Source organism: Electrophorus electricus, chromosome 7, assembly GCF_041902795.1.
Source record: "Electrophorus electricus isolate QZ-2024a chromosome 7, ASM4190279v1, whole genome shotgun sequence".
Classification (NCBI taxonomy): Eukaryota; Metazoa; Chordata; class Actinopteri; order Gymnotiformes; family Gymnotidae; genus Electrophorus; species Electrophorus electricus.
Window position 1 is genome coordinate 26,390,730 of NC_137503.1, and position 27,393 is coordinate 26,418,122.

The 27,393-nt window shown below is 37.1% G+C and overlaps 1 protein-coding gene across 1 annotated transcript in view; it reads right to left on the reverse strand.

Moving 5' to 3' along the window:
• Positions 1–15,547, reverse strand: part of kif26aa (kinesin family member 26Aa) — a 61,770-nt gene extending 46,223 nt beyond the window's left edge. The window contains exons 1-2 of the mRNA XM_081718326.1: positions 15,430–15,547; positions 14,866–15,117 (exon numbers count right to left, since the gene is read on the reverse strand). Of these exons, the coding sequence (XP_081574452.1) occupies positions 14,866–15,117; positions 15,430–15,489 (312 nt within the window). The 5' untranslated portion in view covers positions 15,490–15,547. The remainder of the gene's footprint in view (positions 1–14,865; positions 15,118–15,429) is intronic.
• Between the last annotated feature and the right edge of the window lie 11,846 nt (positions 15,548–27,393).

Below are 27,393 nucleotides of genomic sequence, written 5' to 3' on the forward strand. Positions count from 1 at the left end.
AATCTAATGCATTTTTGGAGTTCTATAGGCAAAGGCTAAGAGGTCACCAAGCTATTAATCATGAGTCACTTGCTTTCAATGAGCTGCCTTGCCCCAAGTGTGTCTTCATTGGTCCCTGCATTCTGATAGACAGGGGCACGAGCCACAAGGCACACTTTGGGGGATGCCTTTAGATAAAAAGTAGTCTGTGGAAGGATGTGGTGTCTCCCCATCCAGCTACCACCTGTGCTCCTCTTTAATCGCCTCCACCTACTGTACCGCCTACATAAATTGTGGATGTTTTCAAGGTAGTTATACAAAATTTGATAAAAGCAAATCCACTGAGAGAAAAATTCGAATTTAAGGATTCACATAACACTCAGATTTAATGTATCATTATGTTTTTGTAAACCCCACAGAGATGATGGTTTAAAGATTTTTGTAAGTGGACAACTTGGATTTGACCTTATAAACCATACAGAGTAATTGGATATGTGGATTTAAAGGGTGGGTGAATTGCTTCCTAGAATGCCTCGACCATGCTCCAAGGGGAGGAAATTACATGTAAATTATAATTTTCTGTTAGGTTCATCATAGTGTTGAGAGTATTAAAAAGCTATGTGTTTAAAATAAGAAAGAAACAGGGGGAGAAATAATATGTTTAAACTTAGCCTAACAAAAAAATTTAAAAAATGAAAAGAGAAAATAAGAAAGAAAAAGTTTGATAAATTTGTTCAAGATTTTAGACATTAACCTGTTGAGTCCCAGTCCATTCCAGTAGCACAAAATCTAAGGTCCCAATCCAAAACAGTTAACAGTTTACATCCATTGTTAAAAACTCCAGAAACCATAAAAAGACAGTGTTAATCCAATGTGGTATTACAGGTTGAATAAAATGCCTCCCAAAGTTCTGTTCTATACACTTTCTGTGATTGTTTGAGCCAGCTGGATCTTTCCTTAGTGCTGGTGGCATTCATCATTAGAGCAAATCTGACAGATGCCATCCTTCTAAAAAGACTGTAGAAACAACAGAAAGAGCTGGAAAAAATGATGATAAGTCATGATTATTTTTTACCTTGCCTTTAGGGTGTTTTCCTTTCCTATTAGCAATGATGAAACTGAGCTCTTTTCTTTGCGAGTTATCTTAGTCTCTTGACCCAGTGCTCTTGGTTCACTACAAAACCACAATTGACTGGGATAAGAGGGAACTCTGGCTTCTTATGCACCAAGAACATAAATCACTTAACACAATAAATGCATTTTTCCTTTATAATTCCAGCAGCAGATGGGGCGTTTTTGGGAAAAGGAGGTGGAGTGACACTTATTGCCTGAATTGGAAAACAGTTTGATCTGAGACATTGTGAGCAGGATAGATCTCTTAGTATGTTAGTCATGTATGGCTGTAAGAGATCTATTTAGCAATCACACTCTTAAAAACCTATAACAACATTTGAGGTGTTACGGAAGAGCAGTAGCAATGTACGTTTTAATATCCTCCCAGGTCTAACAAACATGCTTCAGCACATTACATGCATGGCAATTTGTTGAAGAGTTGAATCTGTTTTGCCAGTGCAAAGATATGACCCAACAGGACTAGAATTGCCCATCCAAGACCTAAGGCATGGCTCAACATGCATGTTTACTAAAGTGACACTTCCAACACTAGTGTCTGCCTAATTTTCATGTAACCAGTATGAAATCAACACAAGAGCTCTGCCCCAAGCAATTCCCTCAATGAATTCTATACAGATTTAAAATATTCCTTGTGCATATTCATACTGCCAGCAGGATCCTCTTCAGTACACCACTGTTCATCCCCTTACAACGGAACCAGACACAGCCCTCAATGGAGGTTTACTTCCCTGGCTTTTGGCACATGTACAAAACATACTGAGAACAATTTAAACAGCCTAAAGCCAACACAAGTGTGTGGAATCATTAATAAGAGCAAATGCTAAAACAACTTCAGAAGCAAAAGGCAGAATAAGGCCACCGTAACAGTAAAGTAGGCTGTTTTCTCAAACATCAACTTATGAAACTGATCTTGAATGTGGAGGCATTTCAGACAGCTTTTTGAAAATAATAGAACTTCTGGATAGACTGCAAAAAACTAAAGCTAAAGCTGTTACATCAGAGCTCATACTGTGGAGTTCTTACACTCTCAACCAAGACATGAAGTCTATGTCCATTAATTTAAACACAATTCCAATCAAATATTTTATTACTCACTACATTTCTCTATCGCTCTCCCTCACTCTTCCTGGGTACATGAATGTGTTTTGGAAATGTAAAAATGTTCTCCCTGTCTGTGATCTGAAGCACTTTATTTGGCATAAGTAAGCTTTGAACTTTTGGATATCATCTAACAAATGGATAAGCTGATCTTCTCTGTCCCACTACCTCACGATTTTTTTCATGGTATACTTTGTCAAATATGAAATGTTTTATTAGGCTAAAATTGGCACCCTAGTCATACACCCAAACTAGCCTATAAAAAGAGGTACATTTTTCTAATATATAAGAGTCCAGTTCTTCTTCAAATAAACAGAGAATGTTATTGTTTGACAAATTATTTTCTTTCCATTAAGGAAACTGATATCAGTTGTGCAGATCCAGCGACACTAAAGATAATGATGTTAATGACACAGGCATTGACTATGAGATGTGGGGAAAAATTAAAATGGAGGCACTTAACAGAGCAATTGTGCTCGATTATGATCACATCACAGCCAATAAGATCTCATTAATGCCACCAAGCACAGGTTTGATGGAAGCTTTTGATGATATGTGAATACATTTTGCATTCAAGAGTCCATGTTCAGAACTGCACTTTTTAATGATTTACATAATCAGTGAAACAAAAATTTCTCCAATATAGAGGTGCAATTCATATTCCCAGTACTAATTTCATGGAGATTTGCAAACAAACTAATTATGGTACTGAGGTAAATTTGAATAGATTACTGTGATTATCTGGATGCATCTGTCTAGTGGGACCCACTCTGCCTATTGCTATAGTATGCTCCAAAGCATATTTTTTAAATTAATCTCTAGGTGATTTTTTACTTTATGTGCCACTAAGATTTCACAATATTGACAAATCATTTAAATACCAAACAATCCTTGCTGTTCTTTAATAAATAACAGCGGCCAAGTGTTTATGTCTGATTGATACATACGCAGTTGGAAATAATGGCATCCATCAAATCCTGAATGTGGGTGGAGCATTGTGAGGGCTGTACAGTGGAGCACTTAATGGTGTATGTTATTACTGCAGCAGAGTGAAGAATTATCACAGTAAAACTACTGCACCTCTATGAAGAATCAGCAGGATAAGTCATATCTATTCTTGCCATGTGGCATAATTAATAAAGACAAGGGAGTAAATGAAAATTATCTGATCCTAAATGCTATTAGAAATCAACCTGAGCACTGTTTTTACAGGCTGCTCAGCATCTACATGATTAAAGATACCAATTTTAATGTACGTGTCTTCTCCAGGCTTCAGTGTGTGGGGTTGTATCAGCAATCAATACCATTAATTCTAATAATGAACACAGGGCATATATTGTGTCCTGTTCTGTAAAACCAAGCACTCACTGAAGAGTCTTTAGCGTTACCCCAATGCACATCACTCAGGCTAATTAGGTAGGTGATTAATATAATCATTCAGCAGCATGAGTCATGTGAAAAATTAAATTTCTCAGATTGCACAAAAATAATCCCCTCCCACACACATGACTACTGCTTCATTCCCTTATGCCTGTTTTCTGGAACTTAGTGGATCCTCTGGGTGCTGTTACCATGTTTTCTTTGGAGAGGGAAACATATTATCTGAATAATCGGACAAAAGTATACATTTGGGTAGTATTAAAGAAAATTAGAAAATTCAGTCCACAGACTAATGTTAAGACAAAAAGGATTACACTTCAGGTTTAGTATTAATCTTAATTCCAGTAATATTATTTGGATCATGTAGAGAGGAAAAGCAAATGTGTAATGGTGTGATAGGAGAAAAATGTTTCAAATTAAAGAAAGTAAGCAAAGCCGTCAAAATTTCTTGTAACACTAACGTGCTAATTGTCTTTAGACTTCTTTATTAAAATATAGACACAGACTACATATCATTTCAAATAATGTCTCCAGAAATAAAACTGGTTGCTAGTGCTTCATTAATATTCAGAGCATTTGTCTGACTGAATATTTAAACTCTCAACAGTGATGAGTGGTGTTATCATTTGTATCATCTGTAAATGCTTATGTTTTTGCTGTTATTTAGGGGAATGTGTAGATAACTTGTTGTGTACTGTTCCTCTCCTGTTCTTTGTATTGGTCCATTCACTTATGTTAAGTCAAGCAAAGCCAGAGCCACCACTTGATGAGTAACAGCTTACCTAGGATAAGACAATCAATAGACAATCAACTAATAGACAATAGTTAGACAATCAATACATAGCTGCTCATGTAGCAGTCTACGGGACAAAGAAAAAACAGACCTCAGCTAAGTGCTCCTATTATTTCATGTAATAAACTGGAGTAACTGAGTCTGTCTGCATAGGGAAAAGCTAAAACACGAAGAGAACAGATACAGTCTGACCTTGTGGAAAATCAGAACTCATCCTCTGTCAGACAAATTATCATAACAGACACAGGGGTCAGGATGAGCCATGTACATTTTCACAGGTCATGTTCCTCCCAAAATCCATATCGGCCCTGGTCTGTCCCAAGCGTATGCTGCATGGATAAGCTAATATTTCACGCTGCAGCAGAGGAGGTTCCGATTACATGTTCCACATCAACAAGGCAATGAAAACCTCCCATTTTAGACACCTCACCCTGGGTTTTAGCCTCTATGGCTCTGTTTTTCAAATAAAGGTCAAAGGCAAACATTCCCGGACTCTAGCTGACAAACATCAAACGTACTTTTCCACTCCTCCCTTTGTCCTTCTGTCATTTCCTGTTTTGACAGGAAATTACACCTCATTTTAAAGATAACAAACTGTAAAGCAAACCTGATTTAACTTTTTTTTTGTTTGTTTGTTTTATCAAGTCTTGGCCCTTTCATTTTGCTCATATTGTTTATATATCAGCTCTCTCAAAAGATCAGTTGCCAGCTGTGTTTCCAGCTGTTGGACATACATCACCTCTTTAAGCTACTTGCACCACAGTCCCACCAGCACAATTTAAATCATACACATGGGGAATCTATAGCTTCGAAGTAGTAGCCATAGATCACCCAAAGAACACATAGGTTAAGGGTAATAGCATGTACAATACTATGACCTAACCCTAACCCTAAACTTCAGTAATGCTTTCAGGTCACTATAGGACTTAGCAGCAACCGTTAGAGCCCTTTGATGTTAAAGGCTCAGAAGCTAAGATTTGTAAAGAAGTAGACTATTTGATCACAACCAACACAGCCCTAGATGTGTTTATGAGCTCATCATGCCAGCCACTGTCATAAAAACTGGAGGCATGTCTATACAGCTGAGAGCTGGCGCTTTGTGCTTCACACTATAAATTGTCTGTATTGGCATGCCTTTGTTAGCTCATTACATCTTGGACAATGTCTATGGTTTATATTCAGACTGTTATGATCCAGTCTAGGTCAGGCGGTAATGAGAAAAGTAGGGTGTTAATTATATGCATATTGTTTGTGTGTGTGTGTATGTGTGTGTGTGTGTGTGTGTGTGTGTGTGTGTGTGTGTGTGTGTGTGTGTGTGTGTGTGGGTAAGAGAGAGAGTGAGGGAGAGAGAGAAAATAGAGGGAGAAACAACACAGTAAAAGAAAAAAATCTAGAATGACAAGACAATGACAATTTTAATCTGAAGACAAGGGCTGGAGTAACATTACACAGAAACTAGACTGGGATGACACCACTTTGCTTCTTCTGTGCTAAAAGTCCATAATATCCATTTAAAATTAGCATTTGAGAAACATTCTTTGATGCTGATATATTAACTTTGTATATTTAGTTTACACCAAAACTTCAGAGGGGAAAAATCCCTATCTCCTCCACACACCTGTGCAGTGTTACTTCCACCAAATGTCAACATTCTACATCCCAATCCTTGAGCTATCAGAAATGACAACCAATCTACACAGGCTCACATTAGACAGGCTGTAGTGCGTTGATGAGATAAGGGAGTTGAAAGTCACACAGTAAGAACCAGTAAATGACAATACAGGTGATAATGCATGGAAGCAACTAAACCAATGAGCTAACATACTCACAGAAGCTTAGAGCAATGCAAATGGCTTAGAAAATGGCCCAAGTCACAAAGTCAATCAAGAATGTAGAATTGTTCTGGTTTATCTTGAATGAATTGTGCCCCTTTCATGCCATGGGCCTGTAGAGCAGATCTCAAGAGGAGCAACCTCTAAATGTGCAACTTTACAGCTCCAGTGGTTAGCTGGAGTGAGCATGGCAGGGCTCATAAACCTGGGCTGAGTGCTTCTATTTTGACAGGGCACATGGGGACTCTTAGGACAACCTACCACATTAAACTACTGTGTATCCGTAACAAAACACACTCCCGAACATCTCTCTAAAAACAGTGAATAGGACATTAAATTGTTATAGCACCCCCAGTGTTCAAGAACATTAGCGCATGTCAAAGTAATCTTTAAATAATCAGAACATAGTTTATTGCTTAAGATAGTCTAGTACAAAAGTACATGTAAGCTCAGGAATTATTATTGTGCATGTAGTGGGGGGTCAGAGGGATGGAGCACAGCCTCTCAGAGACAAAGAAGGGTACATCACCTAATAGATATGGTAACCATGATAATAGATTTTGTATTAATAGACTGTAAGTTCACATATTAATTTTTTTCTCCCTTGAAGTCACAATTTTAAATATATTTATATTACACATACTACATATAAGTAATTGAATTTTGAAATTAATTAAAGTGTTTCTGCCCTAAAGTAACCTTGATCACTAGGGTTTAATTAAAATTGTGCTAAAATTCTCAAACCCACTGACACGAGCCAAGAGAAACCTGGTTGATGGAGGTTTTGACGGAGTGACAGGCCAGAAGTAAAGCTAGCAAAACCACAGCATTGATTTGCTTCACAGGTCACTTAGTCTGTCATTCAATCTCTTCCAGCCCTGTTCCCTCAGCTTATCTGTCTCAGACCCTCACTGATGTAGTCCTCCTGTGCTCGCTCCAAGTCACCGTATGGTCCCACCCCACCACCAGGCCCAGACAGCCCCAGTCAGGGCCCCATTCCCTCAGGTTAATGACAGGCTCTGATGGCAGCAATTACAGAGCTCTCTATCTCCTAGCCCACCCGTCCTTTTCCAGGTGTCGCTCTTTTGTTGACTCCCTGCACCCCTCCCCCCCCCACTCCCCACCTCTGCCGTCTCTATGCTCTTCTCTGCTTTCGTTTTTTTTTAAGCCTACAACTTCTGCTCTGGCTCGATGACAGTCATTTCAGACTCTTTCATATTTCTATCCCCCAGTGTGCTTTCTCAGTGGTGAACACCTTATTCGTCCATCTCCCCACATTTTAGTGAACTTGAGGGAGTAGAGAGATGTATTTCAAAGGGGAAATGGGGAAAAATTTGAGCTCTGGCTTTGAGCAGATATTAAAGCAATGACCCTGTGATGAAAAAATGAATCCGTTTCAATTTACAGTACTCTCCATTTTACTGATCCTAACACTACAGAACATATGTTCATACATTAAATGCATAATTTATATACTGCATACAAAAATCATGATCTAAAATAGATAATATCTCTACTTCCTTTTTTTGGCACTAGCATGCAGTCTCAGCATGCAGTCTGGACCTGGAGGCTTATAGACTGATGGCTCTAGTACACGGGCCACTTCCTTCATGTGTCTCCACTCCACACACTCATCACTCATCATGTGCTAGCAAGTTCCTACTCAGGAGTGATTAATGCAAATTCTGCACTGAATTCACAACTCGGGAGAGCTTCTACTCTGCCCCCTCCCCCACAAATTCCACACATAATCAAAGGTTACCCTCGTTAGCTTGGTTTTGCATGAAGCACTACTGCTGAGTGGCCTTTTAAAAAGCCTTGCCATTAAAAAAAAAAGTATATCAATCCTCAGAGAAAGACTTAGAATGTATGTGTCTAATGAATCCTTTCTTTAAAATGTATGGTGGACATGGTCTGCTCTAGTGGAATGAATTTGGCTGTCCGAACAGTGATATCTCTTTGAAAAGCACCTTAATTAAACCTAATCAGGCACTTATTATATTAGATTATATTTGCACTTATATTTGTCTCATTTAGTAATTACTCTTGAATTATATTTGTATTGTAGCTCTTATTGTAGGTTTCAGCATGGACCCTTGGTTCTGTGTTGTTTAAGGGTATTTGTGGTCTCTAACCTATTTGTGCTAGCTAAGGGTACTTTATGTAGACAAAGCACTTTTGTAAGTTGCTCTGGGTAAGAGCATCTGCTAAATTCCAGAAAAGTAAAGTAAAAGCAGATGAGCAGGGTTAGAAGGATGGCTATAGTGTGATGTCCCACATAGATCAGCGGTACACACATGAACTCAGTTCCACATAATGCATTTGTTCTTCCCAAATAAGGTTCAGCCTGCTAGATGACAGAATACACACTGAATGGCACCTCTATCCCATGCAGCATATTGCTGTTCCCCATTATGTTTCAGTTACATTTAGCAGATACAGTTATCCAAATCAACATATAGTTGTGTGCAATGGAGGGTTAAGTGTTTCACTCAGGGGCTCAACAGTAGTAACTTGGCGAAGGTGGGGCTTGACCTAGCAACCTTCGGAGCACTAGTGTAATACCTTAGCTGCCTTTACTTCAGTTTGCATTTGAAAGTAATCAAATAGTATTAAGGGATTAAGGCCTGATGCAGGCACTTTGGTAAGGCTTACTCAGAGTACTGTTGTCACCAGAAGCTAAGGAAGACCTGTGAGGAAGTTGTTCCTTGTTTGTTTTACTGCTCATACTTACTAGGGCCATGTGATGTCACATGGGACAAGGAAATGCATTGAAAGTTTCTGTGAAAGTAATACTATCATGTAAGGTTTGCTATTAGCAGTTTATTTCTGTTGGCAGCTGTTAGAGCTTTTACGATCTCAAGTGTCTGTGAAACAACCTCTGAAAAAAGAGAGATAATGTCTATCTTTTGCTATTTGCTTTTGAAAATGTCAGTAAACATCACTAAACTCTCACCACTATTGTGTGGGTCTGTAATACAGCACCACTGGAAGTTGCCAGGAAAACAATTTACCATATAAAATGTCAGGAAATGCATATGTGTATAGCCATTATTCTTTACAAATAATCTCATGAAGGAAGAGGAAATTCATAATTATTTTTTTCTTGATGTTTCCTCAAAGCTTCCTTTATGTTTCACAGGACCAGATACTACTGGCCCTAAGATATGTTTCACGTCTTCTAATTTGTCTTAGTTATAACCCTAACCATGTTATGGATCTACAGTTTATTTATCTTTTATCACAATATATTTTCCGGTCATTTCACATAGGGCTCATTCAAGGTTTACTATTCCCAATGTGTTACTAATGATGGAAAATAGATAGATGGAAGGTGTGAGAATAAAGCAGTTCACATACAGCTATGTCAGCTATGCTCTGTAAAGATGCTTTCTTTCAGCATCCCTGATTCAAGTTCTTTAACAACTGGCATCCCATCACTTAGACTGATCTGTGAAGGGCAAGCTGGAGTGCCCTCAGGGCATGGGATAATCAGTGCAGGGAGGAGCAGCGAAGCAGTGCCTCTGTACTCACAATGACATCCAAATCTCAGCATAAGCAATAAAGCTCGCCATTTTAGTTCCAATGGTCTCAGAACTATTCCAGGTGACAGATCTCTGAACTTAACTTAAGTAGCAAGGCAGGTGCAAGGCCAGTGAAATGCAGGAGAAGGCTGAAGTCCTCATGAGCATTCTGCGAGAAACACTCATTTCCACCTGCACTTTTTAAGCCCATAAAAGTTATGCTGCAGCACATTACAGGCCATAAAAAGAGCCAGAGTAAGTCAAAAGGTCATCTGCTAGCCTGGAAAAGATGAAGCAGGCCGAGGAACAGCCCGAGAGACGAAGGCATATCTTCAGCAAGGGCTTGGCAATGTGAAGAGGCAGCCATGGCTCCCCTGAGTGAGTCTCTCACTCGCACTACCCATAAACCCCAGTCACGCTCCTTGAGCAGAGAGCTGAGGCAGCAGACATGTGGGCAGGTTTAAATTCTCATCACACGGACCAGTACATCAGCTCCTTTCAAGAAAAACGAGGGGAACCCCTTTGAGCTTATCTTGCTCATAGGGTTTGATATAGATGATATTATATGAATTGTGGTTTGGGTTTTTTTGTGGTTGTATCGATGACTTTATGTACTGTTGTTATGGTGAAGTGATGAATATAACTGGAAAATAGAATACAATACCTAATCGCTCCTGCAGGCATCAGTGTTTATCCAACAGTTTATACTTTCTCAGTTTCTGGAAGGGTCTCTTTGTGCTAGTGTGAATTAGGATCACTTAAAGAAAATCTCTTAAGAGGACAGCGACTAAGAATAAGACAAAAGCACTTAGGCCAGTCCCATCCCTCTTCATGCTCAGACTGTAAGGTATGCGCAGGACAGCATCAGAGGTCACAGTCAAGATATGGTGATAAAGCACTATCCTGCTATTCGCATACAGAAGCATACAGCACAATAAATACAGACACTCTGCAAGACAAGATTAGACGCTTACGTGAGATGCATTACAAAAGCTTTTTGAATGACATTACTGGAAATACTTTTTTAGGTTATATTTGTAGGGTGTTTCTAATAGTTAGGGTGTTTCTAATTAGTTGTATACAATGTATTAGATGTATGCAATGTGCCTTACAGCTTTTTTGTTCTCCAGTCTAAAGGAAGTGAAAATGCCCTGTAATTCCACATATAAGTGACTGTGATAGGTCAGCCTACCAGGGCTGCTGCCTGTTCTACCAAAGACTGGATATCATACTTTCTCTTCACTGCTTTAATGTATTTCAAGTGCAGCACAATCAATGCTGTCAATGCTGACCTTTCTCCAAAAATGTCTTCACGCAAATTATTTTCCTACAGAAAATTCTTCACAGGGGGTCCAGCTTTGAGCTTGGTATGTAGAGGGTAGCGTTTGCTTTGAATTGGAGTAGTTGAAATGGCAAATGTCCAAATGAATTAACAGCAAGCAAAATGAGATCTGGTGCAATATGAGTGCCCTTTGAGCACTATGGGAAAAACCCATTTCCTCAATGCCCTTTATTGAGACATAGGGAGACTTCAAGAATCAACTGGAGTCTCTATCTCCCAAATGTGAGAATATTTGAGCACTGTGAAAATATCTAGCTTAAGCTCCTTATGGCTCCTCATGCTTAGCAAGAAGCATCAATGCACTGTTTAGCTTTCCTGAAAAGCAACCGTTCCCAAATATAGCCCTGATGACTTAGAATGTTTGTGTTTTCTTGCTCTGACACATAAAGGACAAGATTAGTTGAATCCAATGTGCTAGAGCAGAGAGAACACAAAGATGTACTGGCATCCCCCAGGATCTCCAGGTAGCATTGGCTTGGGTTAATGTTAATCCATAAGTGCTCTTGCTCTTGTGCTCAGATATACCATAGCTATAAAAAGGGAATGGCAACATGAATTAGTTATATACATATTTGTATTCAATGATAGTCCAAAAATCTGATAACTCAAGGACCCCCTTCTGCAATGAAACATAGAGGCGATATTGTTTATATATACGTAAGTAGGAAGAGAACAATCAGAGTAGAAAAAGTTTTGTGTGATGGATCATACAAAAGCAAAAGCACAGAGGTAATTACACTTTGATATTCATTAATTGTAGAAAGCGTGTCATATCACCCGATTCCTCATCACACTGCAACACCCAGTAGGCTGTTCGTCACCCAACCCATGACTCCACCAATCATGATCGTCATCACCGGAATATTGAACTCACCTGTGTACTTGATTATTTAAGCCTGTCTTGAACTTTAGGACACTGCAAAGTATTGCTTCTAGAGTCCTATGCATACCGAGCTTTCTTTTGGATTGCTTTTCTGTGTGCCCGACCCTGACTTAGTGTTTCCTGTTTCTGATATTTGCCTGCCCCTTTTGGATTCTAATGCCTGGATTATTGGATGGTCTTTATGGCTTTTTGACACGGACTGTTTTCCCTACTTTCGAGTTACTCCCTTTTTTGTGATCGTTTCCACTACCTGTTACTACAATAAATCCCTGTTTTTTATCCGCAAGCATCTGATTTTTGTCTGGCCTGTAACACCATAGAATAAGGCTTTGCTAAATACGGTTTTTCTTCCTTGCTGGAAGAATGTTATAATGCCTTTATTATACTTGTAAACTTCTGCCCCAAACGGATCACAAACCAATGTGTTGAAGCAAAGGAGTTCTAGGACATTAAACATAAAAACAGGATATTACTTTAAAGAAAAGACCATCACGTCAATGTGAAGGACCGCACAGACCATGGTGACTTGAGAAAACAGGAACACACTTTCATTGAGCTGTGGAAGGGTAAGCACTGTTAATTTCCTACTTGGATGCTACCACATACATTGTTCCTCAAACACAATGAATCCAGGTGGTGAGTGTATACAAGCATGACAAGACAGATGTGGATACAAATGGGCTTGCACTCACCGTCCTACTCAATCATGGCACTGTATGGACAGGAACTAAACAGTAATACAGGAAACATTAAATGGGTCTATTCTCAATTAACTGGAAAGCAGTTAACCTCATGGCATAACCAATGGCTTAACTCTCATAAGCTGATCATGTCTGAGTTCATGATGTCTGAGTTCATTTTTACTGAAAATTCTTCAAATTCTTCAGTGTGACAAACGTTTGTTCTTCCTCTATTAAAGGATGAACATTGATGCACAGTAAGTATATTACTTGTTCACCAAGTCTTCAACATACGGTAACAGTGGTGGCAGATTTTAAAAAAAAATCTAAATGTAATTAATTTGTTAATACTTAGAACAGACTAACATTAATTAATTTAATCCAGGTGGTCCACATGTGTCTGGATGTGACTATGCATATTAATCACTCTGATTCTTAGCTCTGTCAGAGACAAACACACCACCCAAAATAGGCAAAGGGCTACTTTACACCACTATGGTAGTGCTGCTGATGCAGACAGTTGCATGGAGAGAGAGGGCAGCCTTGATTTGGGTTTACCTCAATGGTAAAGATGTTCCCATAATACATCACTGAATTCTGAACACTATAATTAAGATGAGAAAGGTATTTCTAAACATCTTGTAAATAATAGTCTGACATCTAAATGACATCTAATACAGTTACATAATGATATGTAACTGTATTAGATTTGATCTGTATTTGATTTGACAGGGGCATGATATTTTTTTGTATATGTACTTTACTCTGTTTCTGTAATAATGTAATGCTGTTATTTTTTATTTTAGGGACACATCAAAGTGGCTTGCCTCAACTCCATGGATTGCATCTTGCCACTGTTATCAGGATGGCTAATTTCGAGGAAATGCATGACTGCTTACATTTCTGTATCTCAGCAGTTCTTTCCTTGAATATAACCATTCAAAGTGAGACATCCCTCACTATTCATAGGATCATAAAATCCTGCTGAGTAGATCACCTTTGCCTACTTGAAATCATTCAGACATGTATTTCTAACATATAATAATTAAAATATATTCTCACCAGCTATTGAACTATTCTAGTTCATTGGTATGTTTAATTCTAACCTACTGTATTGTACTTGGATATATTCTATGAGTAAATGACAAAGCACTTTTGAAAGTCTCTCTGGATAAGAGCGTCTGCTAAATGCCGTAAATGTAAATGTTTTGGAATTACACTTTATTTGTCGTTATCTTTGACGTCATAGGTAACGCTTATTGCTTACCGAATCACAAGCGACCTTATATTGCATATTTATGAATTGTGAAATCAACTGACTTTACTTGAGTAACGAGGATGGCACGTACATACAAATGTTCTGTTTTGAATGCAAACTGAAAAAGGTTACGCCTTACATTTTATTCGAAAATGAGACTAAATCGAAATGGTTCAAATTTCTTTCTGGGGTTGAAATGACACCAAATAAAAGAGTTTCACATTACTGTGAATTCATTTGAAAATTGCGCTCAGTACAGCTCTGGATTTGCCAGTCGAATAAGGCTTAAGAGGTAGAGTGACTGATACGTTGGTAAGTCTTTATTTTAACTGACAGTCATTGCTTTCATTTTATAATTTATTAAATAATGTAACAAGCAATGAGAATATAACAAAACAGTAGTAAAGGCTAACATTTGCTAACTTTATGTAATTTAGCTCAGCTAAAAACGTATTTTTATATAACGTTATATGATGCAGTGACATTTTTTAATGACCAATAATCATTGACTTTCCCACATTTGGCTCCCGCGTGCATAGTGTATAGCCTGTTAGCTAGACCTGATTAAGAGCCAAACATACGTTATGTATAATATCATAGCTATGCTAGCTATGTAGCTAACCCTAGCTAACATTAGTTAATAGCTTTAATGTAAACATGATCAAGATGTAACAAATGCTCAGATAATACCGCTCTAAATACGCTCTTAATTGTGGTTTACGCCCACACAGAAAGGTAAAAGGCGACAGAGAAAAAAATTAATTTAAAACACTGCTTTTAATGTCGTTTTAGCGTAAAAAATTAAGATAAGTGAAATATATAATATTCTGTATTTTCCACATATTTTAATATGCAAAGGTGCATCAGATTTAATCATCTCATAAATACAATGGTTTTTTGGTGGTGACGGAGGTGACTTATGCAAAAAAAGTACTGTTATAGATTGAAATAAATGTACCAACCTCTAGCGTTCCCGGTTCGGTAAGCGCAAGAGCCTTCCTATTCAGTTCGTTCGAGATAATTTGACATCTTTGACATAGGCTGCCACCGTTGTCCTTTATCTCTGAATGGCTTAATTCCCTAACCAACACCGAGCCGGCGCCTTCCGGGTTTGGCCGGTTGCGGCACAGAACTTCTTCGGCCGAGTGAAGTCTTTTCCCGGGACTGAGTCCTGAATCGTGTAAGGTGTCATTACTTGCTGCGCTGTCAACGACCTGATGTACAAGTACACAAACAGAGTAGTATCGAAGTGAGGCATGGTAGGCAAGGGGACAAGATGAAAATAAACAACAAAAGTCAGACAAGCCTTTATCGTAACAGATGATGAATAAACGATTCAGAACCATCGCACAGTTAAACTCATTATAAGACTTTTAACGCTGTTAATGTGACTCTGCCATATATTACACTAGTTCCTGCGCTACAGCACTTTTGAGGAAATCTGCTCCTCGTTTCCGGTAGCTCAGGTAAGTTACATTAAAACATTTAGCCAGATTTGGGGCTCAGTCTTATTAGTTATATCTTACCGTAAACCCCGTGTGTTCCAGGTTACGTCCTCCAACCGAAACCAGATATTTTGTGTACATGTTTTTTTTGTTTTGTTTTTTTGCCCTAAATGTTTGAGCAAGAAAATATATAATATAGCTTGCTTTTAAAAACAATAAACGACTTTGCTTTTGACTGATTGGTTTTCCATAACTTTTTCAATCTAGTACAGATAACAACTTTTATCAGAAAAATATTACTACAGGCATCAGGTTCTTGGGTCCTTGTTTCGGCACTGACCCTCCATGGATTAAAGTTGCAGCTCAGAGGTCGGATGTGCAAATCGGGCCACTGAGGGGAGGAGCAGGCATGTCCCTCACACACAGCACATGTGCTATAAGGGGGCTGCTGCACTGGTTTCTGTGAGGCTAAGAAAGCCAAGTAGGTGGTTCGCGCTTTATTACATGATTAGATAATTTAGCAGATTAAGGTCTTGTCATTTCTATTTTTCAGCCTTTACATTTTGTAAGACTTACTTCAGTTGGTAATATATAAACACATACCCTTAAACGTATTATGCATTTAAAGACAACAAGAAATGCAAGATCCTTTATAAATACTGCAGGGGGCCTGTACAGTGGTATCAGTTTTCTTGATACATTATCTGAATACAAATTGCACAAGGAATCACAAAAAATTAAGAATAATTACTTACTCCAAATTTTTTAAGCTTGTTTCCCTTATGTTTAAGTTCCCTATCTGTTTGTTTGTTTTTTTTCCTTTTCATTTGTTCTTCTCACTCTTGTATTGCTATAACAAGTTAATTTCCCCGAGGTATCAACAAAGTCTTATTTTACTCTCAACACCAAATACACGCAGGCATGATGTTATTTTCCGAGACATTAGCGCCACCTTACGACTATACTCTGAATTGGCAAAAAAAACTGTTTTAATATAGGTACTTCTCATGCTGTTTTCACGTCAAGTTATGAAGACAAAGTCTACTGAATGATTGAATTATGTTAGTGTTTAGACTATAGAGCGACCCCACTGCAAGTCTTCTAAAACATCTACTTGACATATAATAAATGACTAATAATTAGTGATGTGATAACCATTGTCTTTGCGTTTTCCTTATAGAAACAAAAGGTAAAAATATTTTTTAAACAACGTGTATAGTCATGTAATTGCAAACTGCTGTCTACTTGGTCCTGAAACAACACCTTTGTTCTGTATTCCGCCGCTCAGTAATTTCGATAATGAAAAACTGCGTTAAATGATTGAGGGTAAGTAACAAAAGCTTGGATGTTTTTTCCACGTTATTTAAAAAAAATCCTACCTTTTGTCTTCTCTTCAAAAGGTGACTCGTAAATCCAAATATGGCATCAGTATCCACAAGTGATGCGCTCAGATCTACAGGTGTTAGGTTTTGCAGCACATCTTGAATCTGTGTTGGATTTTGCAAAGCCATACGAACCCGTTTCTTGTCTTACCCTCTCCTCACTTGGAACAGCAAATTACGTTCTCACATATCTGGTGCTTTGCTCATAATTAAGGCACATATATTAGCCCAACACGTCTCATCCTTTGTGATCCAAAGCCAGTGGGCACATCTGGTCATTCCACGTCCCAAACGAAACTGCATGCGAAGCGTGTGGACCTCCCCATGATGTCCCAGTCCCTCCTCCAGCTGCATTCATCAGCCATTAAAACATACGTCTCAGTTAACTGAAGCCTATTAAAGGCATGTGTGTACGGGTAACGCGTGGGTCCATAGCCTACCAGCAAAGGCGTCAATAAAGTGATTTATTATTTATCGGTTTACCTTTCATAATAGCCCATGGTCTTGGTGACTGATAGGCTATCTATCAAGATCTTACTGCTGTGAAATAAAGAGGAAAAAAATTAAGTTCCAACTGTCGGTCATTTATCGCACGTGAACGAGAGAAGTGACGAATTATTTGATCACAATAGCCTGTTATTCATTCGGCAGATTTTTGAGGTAAAATTTACACGTTAACCGCATAATAATCTTACCACCGCCAAACAGAGCGGCTCGTTTTAGATAACCAGACAGCAATACTGATCTCAGCAGTCGTTTATATCATGCCTCTGGCCTGCGGACACAAAGTATGTGGGCCTGGTCCTGGTGAATTATTTTCTTACAACCGTGTTCATGAAAACTTGCCAGCATGGATGCGTTAGAAATTAAGAGATCAGTGCATTAGGTTTTTCGAGTATATCTGTACAATTCATATATAATACCTATATATACGTATAACTTTTTCTTTCTTTCTTTCTTTCTTTCTTTCTTTCTTTCTTTCTTTCTTTCTTTCTTTCTTTCTTTCTTATGGAAAAGCAAACAAATCTCATTTTAATCGCATGGTCTGTCACATCCCATGGGAAATATTGTAAACAAAACACCACCCATTGCTCTAATAACCTGACAGTGTCCTGCCTCCTCAAGAAATACAGATATCACTTTTAATACTTGCCCACATTTATTCTTGTGTGTGTGCGTGCGCGCGTGCGTGCGTGCGTGTGTGTGTTTGTGTGTGTTTGTGTGGTCTCAGATTTCCAGAAAACCACATACCATGTGTATCAATTCTTTGCTGTAAATTGTAGGGGAAAATCTGTGAATTGAGGTAAAATTTACTTTGTGACAGATTATCTAGGGCCCAGAGGCAATTGTTATAATCCATTGTTATTTTGTGATTTGTAACATGTCTGTTGGTCCTGTAGAGGTAATCAAGGCCTGCTTGGAATTCTAAAGACCATGTCCCCTGAGATCCCCTCAGATGGTTTCAGCCTTTGTAATCTCACTGCAGACAGCTTCTCATTAATTAGGGGACAAGGATAAACCTATACGTTTCCACTTCAGATTTGGGCATGATGCTTGTTCAACCACATTTAGAAATATATTTAAGTGCACGCAAAGCTGCATTTTGCTTGGGATTATTTATTTGGCTTTGAACAGAGAATGTGTCTTAGACCCAGTGCTTGGGGATATAATAGTGACATTTCACCAACAGAAGACACTGAACATATTAGACATTTGACTGTCAGGTACAAATTAGAAAATAAAATACTTGCAATAATATGCGCTACTGTGCATGTCAATGGTTGTGCTCAATATAGGTCTACTCTAAATCTATTCAGCCATGATTTGCAAGTCAGCATGTTTTCATGTTCCATCAACCCTTTGATTTATCATCCAGAATCTGAGGGTTATGTTTAGTTTGTTCCTGATAAAATACATTGATATATTTTACTCTCAGGATGCCCATATAGATCAGAGTTGTGCTATGGTTTCAGTAGATACATTTAGGGTTCATATTTTTTAAACAAATTTGAATGTCTAATTTTCTAAGAAAGATGGCATTTAAAACTTTACAAAGAATTTACAAATGATATTCATGCTTAAGAATAAAAAGTGGAATAGGGGTGGGCGGTTCCAAGCTATTTTCTTCATTAATGTTAGGATTTATGGTAAAACACTAAGTGATCATCTTCTTTTCTAAGTGTTCATTGTTCTGAACATTAGATTCCTCCCCCTAGATTTACAGTAAACACAGTCAAAAGGCACAACATAAAGTGAAGAGAACTAGAAAGAATAACCACTCCTACCAGAACAACTGATGCAGCTACAATAAGCTTCCTGCTTACAAAATACAAATGAAAATCTAATTTCTCCTGATTTTACAAAGCTATTCAAGTGTTTTATAACTGAAAAAAAGGCACATATATTTTTGCTGAATATCCACTAAACCGTTTGGTAGATCTTTACAGTTTTTTACAATCGTTTTCACACTTGATTCAGTACCATGTCCACTTCTTCAAAGCTCTTCTTACAGTATGCTTTGAAACACCACCTCAGTACATCAGTTAACCTTTGGGCAAAATGCACTTCAAACACCAAAACCCTTCATATTTCATCCAAAAGTGACTCATGCTTGCATAACTATAACATGACTATAACATGCTTTCTCCCACAAGACTGCTTTATCACTCAGTGTACAAGGAACTTCAAAACACAAACAACTTGTAAGATTGCAAAATACATATACTATGCATTTCCTTCTTCTATTTTTACTTCCACAACTATTTCAATCTGGCTAAAGAAACCTTTGACCTGTTGGCTTACTTCTTACAATAGATGTCATGACTGAGTGCGTTACAGTAAATTTACAATAAATTGTAAATGAATGAATGTTTTACTTTATCAGAAACCCAGAATATTTACAATATTTACTTCATAATGTAAAACATATGATAAAGAAACAAACCACAAAAACACAATATTCTTGCTATATTTTGGCATTTGTTCTCAGTGCAATGTATAGTTCAGAAAATTATATATATGCAATAAATTAACATATACAGTAATACGGTAATAACAAACACATTAATACCTTAACTTAAACCAAATAGTTATAAACCTAATGCAATCAATCTAAAGCTAATGCAGTTGCACGTCATTACATGCTTTATGTAACAACTTCGGAAATCGCTTTTTAGCTTGTTTTTATAATTTTATTATTGCTAGCTGTTGACGTTAGCATCAGCTAGCAGTAAAGCAAGCAGTTACCTTTCAGAGAACATATTTAGCCTGTGTGTTGTAGGTTTGTATATTTGGAGAATAAGCCATTGGTGAGATCATACTGTAACAACACAAATGAAACAAATTGCACACATTTATTCCTCTTTTATTTTGTACATTCTTTTTTTTTATCACATTTTTATATTAAAGAATGACTAGTAAAAAGCAGTTAAGGAACAAAATATAATTATTTTTATTCATTTATATTTTATTTATTTTTTTTAATAAAAAAAAAAAATTAATAGGAGCCACATATGACTTCTAAAAATCAATTCCTCCTTGGTAATATTTAAAAGTTGGGGGGGAGTGCCACAATTGAAACCCTAGTGCAAACAATGTCAAAATCCATTATTGTTTATATGAATGACAAGCAAAAAGAAGAAGGTGGGGAAACAACATGATATGTACAAGTAGAAGTATATCTTCATTACGTAGAGCTGAGCTACAAATTTAACACATACCAGGAGTAGGGAAAAAATGCCATCAGACTATCACATAGTTCAAAGTCTTTTAAAGTCAATTAAATTCTAAGAAGAGCATGCATTCTCAAAACTTTTAGCGTTTTTTATTTTTTGTGTTAACATTAAGCTATTTACATTTCCAAGCAATACTCAGGTTACTAAGAACATTAAACCACAGGAATTTAGACAGCAAAAGATTACGGTCATGCAAACAACCCATGCTACAATCCAATTCAACAAGCCTTGCAATACTAATTAATTCAGGTAACAACATCATTGATCAGTAGGCCCGTCCATGGAATAGGTGAAATTTTCCACAATCTGACCAAGTGGTCCTAAACATTTCACAATTTTGGTAAAGAACTGTTGAACTGTTTAGAACCACTTGACCAAAGAGGGAGCCAAGTATAGTGAACAATATAATTTACCAAACTTTATTCGCCTTCCGTCACAGGATCTTCAGTCTTCTCAGTTTAACACTTGGTGTCAAAAAGGCAGGACATCTCAGTGGTAGAATAACATTTTCACTCTGAAAAGGATAAGTCATGAAATCCCAACTGCACTGTTCTTCTCTGTGTGGTGCTTATATACTGTACAGACAGGCAATGAATGTGTGTGCTGTTTTGTATGATAACAAGTTCTGCCAGTCAGAGAGGTTCTTTTGATGCGTCATTTTCTGCATTCCTACTGGACAGGTAATGTAGCTATGAAAGAATGCATGTATGATGTGAACCATTCAGAGTGCAAACTTTATTTTGTGTTCTATCCAACAGATAATTTCTGGAAATACTTGGCATCTCCTTTCTAAATTCATTTTTCATCATAATCAAATAAGCTCTTTTAATTTCTATCTGTTATCTTGACTTCCATCATTCCTAAGCATTTAAATCACTTGCATCTGAATATGTTTTGAGTTCAAAATGAGGTCATTTAAACACTGCATATTGTAAGACAAATATTTCAGAAAAAGGGAAAGACTAATGTGGGTAAAGAAGTAAATATCAATATCTTGGCATCACAATTTTTACTGAGCTATTTCAATGCATCAATTAGGAAACAAACTGTTATCCCCATGCTTTCTTTTATATAGTTGCAAGTATGCTGTCTTTGAAAAGTCATTTTTGAAAATATGAGTGGAATTCCTGCAGTTAAGATCTAATCTAATAGGATGTCATCCTTAAACACTGGCTGAGCCTGATTTTTTAAAGTCACAAAGGGAACTTGCCTAACTGCAATCATTCCAGGCCTTTAATAAGACCAACTCATGATGCAAGGAAGGAAAATAAGAAAGAAAAGAAAGATATAATAATATATGGAGATATATTGTTGTAGTACAAAATGCATAAAGTTCTAAGGTGGTGTTCTGATATATCTGAAATCAAAGTTCAATAGTATAACAGGAAAATCATGTTGAGGTTTTTTGTGTTTGTTTTTTTAATCTAAGGTGTCAGACACAATGTTACACACACTTTCCATGAAAGTGAGCCAGAGGTGATAAGCCGCAAGTACCATTAAGATTTATTTGGGAAACCTGGAAAGAAAAACTACGGTCATGCTAATAACTGAAGCAAACTAGGAGAGTGTATGATTGAGTTCTGATGAGTTGTAATGAATTGTAATGAATTGTAATGAGACTGTGAATGAGGAAGAGGTATGTGACCATGCAGGCACTGCCAGGGCAGAAGTGCTAGGATAGAAAACAATGTATTTTAAATTTTATTTGATCATTAGTGGTTTTAAAATGACCTAAATATTGAAGCACTATTTACTTTCAGACTGTCTACATAATTTTAGGTTTGTGTTCCAGGAGCTATAATGTCTATGTCTGTACATAAGTTTGCCAGGGAACCTCAGCTTTTGACAATGTCTACACTTTTTCAGGGCAATGTCCTTATTCAAAGTAAGCAATTATGACTTGTGTTGCTTCTTTTGCAGGCAAACTTGTCTTGTAGAACTATAAGACATCTTGAAAATCTTTTATTGCAGTTTCCAAGATGTCTTATAATTCTTGACAGTTAACAATTTGCTGCTTTAAAAGTGTTTGTAGGAGTAACACTGTGTAAGATTTAAATTCATAAATTAAAATGAACTAGATTTCAGTCATTTCAAAATATGTCTGTATTTTCATTATGAGATCCTATCATATGACCAATGCACTTTATGAATAAAATGACATTTGTAGATAAGTACAAAGTAGTAGATGATTCAGTTTCGGGGTGTGCATCAGACTATTGTGTATGTGTGTGGGGGCAACTGTGTGATTAAAAAAACCCTGCAGTATAGGTTCATGTGTCATTAAATGAGTAAATGTGTCTAAACCTGCTTGTGCTGTTGAGCCAGTTACTTTAGCACCATCCTGTTTTTACCAGATCATGACTCTGGCATGGAGAACATAAAAATGTCCTTCTCTATACACTTAGCATTCACCCACAATATGTTACCTGCCACTCCCATCCTCTGTATTACTGCACCTGCAAAGGACAATGGGGCTTTTAGTTAAATCTCTGCACCATCCACTGGCCCCTATACTGTCATCTTGGGATCTCCCAGCATACCAAGAGTGTTCGGCTGGTTGAGCCACCTCAATGGTTGTCTGACCTGCCCAGCCTGTGGAGTCACAGTAAAACTGCAGCACATTTTACAATGATTGCTTAAACCACTGCTATTTCATTCATGCACACATACACAGGGAACTAAGAGCTAAGTACTAAGAACATTTCCTTAGTTAAGAACATTCTTATTTAATTTCCTTAGAAAACACACCTTCACATTGCTCAAAGCAGAGCAATTGTAATGTTTTAATGATGCATTGTACTTGCTTAAGTGTCAAACTCTCAAGACCTTATGCTGTTATTCCAGTGAATAATGAAGCACCAAATCTACAAACAGGCATGACAACATTACAGTGATATCACTTCACATATGCTTTCTCCTAGTCCAGGTTTCAAGGTTTCTGCCCTGAAACAGCACAACTGAAGTTTAAGTAGAAACCCTTTTTTTTTCCAGAGGCCTAGTATGGAATATATGTACTGACAATATATTCTATATTAAGGGAATATCTAGACACATAATGTAATAGCATCTTTTATAGTAAAAAATAAAATAAATGTGCTTGTATTTGTGCTAAAGGAATGTTTTTTTCTGAAGATGATCAATTTAAACAATCTGGTTAGCTATGACTTCTGGCCTCAGCTTTAGCAGTTTCTTAGTGGAGTGTTTAAGGAAAATGATCTGCTATGTAATGTAAAATTAAATCAGGTTTCACTACTTATTTTGATCATGAATCAAAGAAACAAAACATTATTAGGGTGGAACAAAGGGGTTGGACAAAATTATTAAATTACGTATATGTTCAGCTAAAAAAAAAAAGGTCTTTGACTTCCCGAAGGCATATGCAGATATAAATGACAGACTTGTCTTACATGTCATATTCATTCTTACTACACACTTATCACTAAAATATTGGAAAGCATAGATAAACTGGCCAAGGAACAATAAGGTTAAAATAATAATTCACAGTGGCTCAGTCACAAACCTTTAAGGAAGTGATCTACCAGTGATGTTATATTTTTATCACTACAGTTTGAGAGAAAAAAGAAGGCAGCATCTTTGTGAATGTCAGCAGTTCACTAATCCAATCCAGATTTAACAAGGATTCTGAACAATCCTTTAAAAGATTATTGCTCTGCTTCCCCAGTACACCTTAATTTTATGTATTTACTGGAACACTGTAATTGCCCAAAGTATTATTTTATCCACAATCAATGCTGTACATTACACAGAACATCAACCCTTACCACCTCATCCTCCTCTGGCAGGTTTCTAAGCCAAAGCCATGGACATAAGAAGGAAGCAGAGACAATATACTGAACTAATTTTCCACGGTAGCACATTTCACATGTAACTGAAAATCAGCTGCTAAAGTAATCAGATGGACATTCTTGCTCGTTTTGGTAATAATTGCTATAATCATTTCCAGGAACCAGGCCGATCACACACGCCTCACATAAGTCCCCAATGTAGCTGCTTATTTCTCATTATCTACTGATTATCTAAATATTTTCATCATTAGACATAACTGACATATACAATATGTAGTATGCATATGTGTAACAATCAGTATGGCTATATTTCTATACTATATCTGGGTAGGCATGTATGATGGCCTTTTGATGAACTATCTGCCTGCTACATTAATTATATAATTGTGGACTTAACTAGATCCACTTGAATTAAACAGGGCCATATGGTCAAGTTTTGTGCCATGATATCTGTTTCCTCTACACATCATCCATGATGATGTAATCTGCCCAGCCCAAACAGGTTCCAGTCTGACAGAGTGAAATAGTTTGCCTCAGAGTAAAAGTCTGACTTATTTGTCCTGTGTAAAGAACACCAAACATGTTTATGACAAGATGTTATTTTTTGCTTTAATGGCGGGGGAAAACCTGTTTATTAGGCATAGAAGCATAAGTGATTAGAGAACCATCCCTGATTGCTGTTGTTGCATTCAAGTAAACAATCAATTATTAATTGTCAATTACTATTTTTCTACCATTGCAAGATGGTAGCTGAGACTTTATTGCATTATGGTTTCCATGAAACAATTTCAGTGCTTGGGAGGGTTTTTTTTATATTTCAGTCTTGTATATTTATATGTTTCAGTCAAATCTATGAAAACAAAAGAAAACAGTCTTCCAGTCACTTTTGATTATGCGTAAAAGAATTTTGAAAGATACCATAGTAACAGTGAAACTGTTCAAAAATAAATGTATTTAAGATGTACTTCTAGATGTATACCAAAAAATATCTGAGCTGACAAATGACCGGCCAAAGATCTGCAGCAGATCTACAAAAAAAAACAAAAAAACAAAACAAAACAAAAACAAACAACAACAAAACAACTCTTGATTACCTTGTTAGCCACTCTTAGCATTGGACAAAGTGTAAGATGTACTTTTGGGGAAGGACCTGTTTGTAAGTATATTTTTTCTGAGTGAATACAAGCCACTGTTATTTGGCTATCTCCATAGGTTAGAGTCAGTGTAATTTGATTTGAAATGGTTTGGCTTCAAAAGGGATATATGAAAGCAGCACTACCTTGGGTGTAATTTGCTATTCTATATTTTGTGATATTGTCATAGATAATAGGTATCTATGTAGACACGTTAAGTAGCACTGGTCCAATGAACTCCCAGAGATGCTCAGGCCTACTTTGATTCTCTGTGCTCTGAGACTGGTAAATCAAATGAGAAACTTCTTGAAACTCAGCAACTGATGACTAATTAATTCAGCATAGTGTAGTTTTAAATGAAGAGATGGAAGTCAATGGCTGTCTTCTGACATTTATTTGAAGATGACATTGAACTGCCAATTCCTCTCCCTTAATAGTTAAACATTAAAAATATACATGATTAGCTGGCTTGTCACACCGTTCCCGGTGGGTACAGTACATCTTCAATAATATTAATCCGCGTAATTATAAAACTAACAACAAAAAAATACAATGAGTTATTGTAAGAGTAATACTATACAGTGATTAAAATATGCTTCATGAGTTTTCATCATTCTGAAAGGTTAAATTAAATGCATTTTAACTTGAAAAGGAAACGCTGTCATGGTGCGCCAGACACCCCCGAGGGATACTCACACACCCCGCTCCTAATCACCAGATTACTAACCACGTGCACCTGCACCTTGTTTTGCCTTTGTTGGTTCTATTTACGTCCACAGGAAGACTCGCCCAGTGCAGCGTAATTACTTTGCCATACTGCGTTTTGGAAGACGGTTCAAGTGTTACTGCGGCCCCTGCCTACATCTTCGCACCCCGAGTTTTACCCCTAGCGTTGCTTTTTTTCTGTCGTCCATACAGCTCACTGCTGTATGTCTTTATTTGTGATGTTGTGGAGAATAGTCGCTCCCTCCCTGCAGACGTCACCCACACTACTATCCCATCATGCATAAAAAACCAAAGAAGGGGTCAAAGGGGAAGGAGGAAATTTAGATTAGGGAATATTACAGCACAAAAGTCCCGCACCAGTATAAGCCATGTCTTTTAGTCAAATCAAATAAATGGGGCAGAAGTTTGTGTAATTATAACAAAATAAAGTATCTGTTAGAAAAGTAAATTTGCAGGCATTGCTCATAATAGCCAAGAGAGGGGGGAGTTATTATTTATAATGTATTATTTTAATGTGTGTTATCTTTATACAAGAAGTACAAAAATAGCTTGAGAAAACAAAAGTTAATTATTCCCAAGAACTGTATATAATAGAACAATGATCAAGTTGGTGGATACCAACACCATTTTATCATCCTTTTTTATGAAATTGTCATCAAATCAAAATGTATTTATATAGGACTTTTCATAACAGGTGTATTCATTGGTGTGTGAAACAAAAAGGGGCACAATATTGTCTAAAGACCAGAACTATTTAATGGAAAGAAAAAAAAAATGAAAAAAAAAAAATCTTTACATTGATATGGCTTCAACTGACATAGAACATTGCGAACTTCAGGTGTGAGGTTCGGTTAATGACATATGCCTCATATTTTTCTTAAATAGTTTTTAAAATAATGTTCCCTGTGCACCACAAGGTGGTGTTAAATACAAGCAAAATGAAGCGCAAACAGCCGCTGTACTGAGAAGTATAAGGGAACAATTCCAGACCACTTCATTAAATTTAAATTGTGGCAGTTTGCTGGACGAAAAGCATAGTATAGTTCCAATACAATAAGGTGTTCAATATTTTTAACAGGGCCATTCAACCACACTTGTGGAGATCGATCTCTCCCTACAAAATGAATTTTAAACTAGAACATTATATCCCATTCATATGTATGTCAAGGGCATCTTAATATTTCCAAAAGGGTTGTTTTTTTCCCCTGAATCATGGAAATTAAATTTACGGATGTTGGATCTCCAGGAGTAGGGTTGGATACCT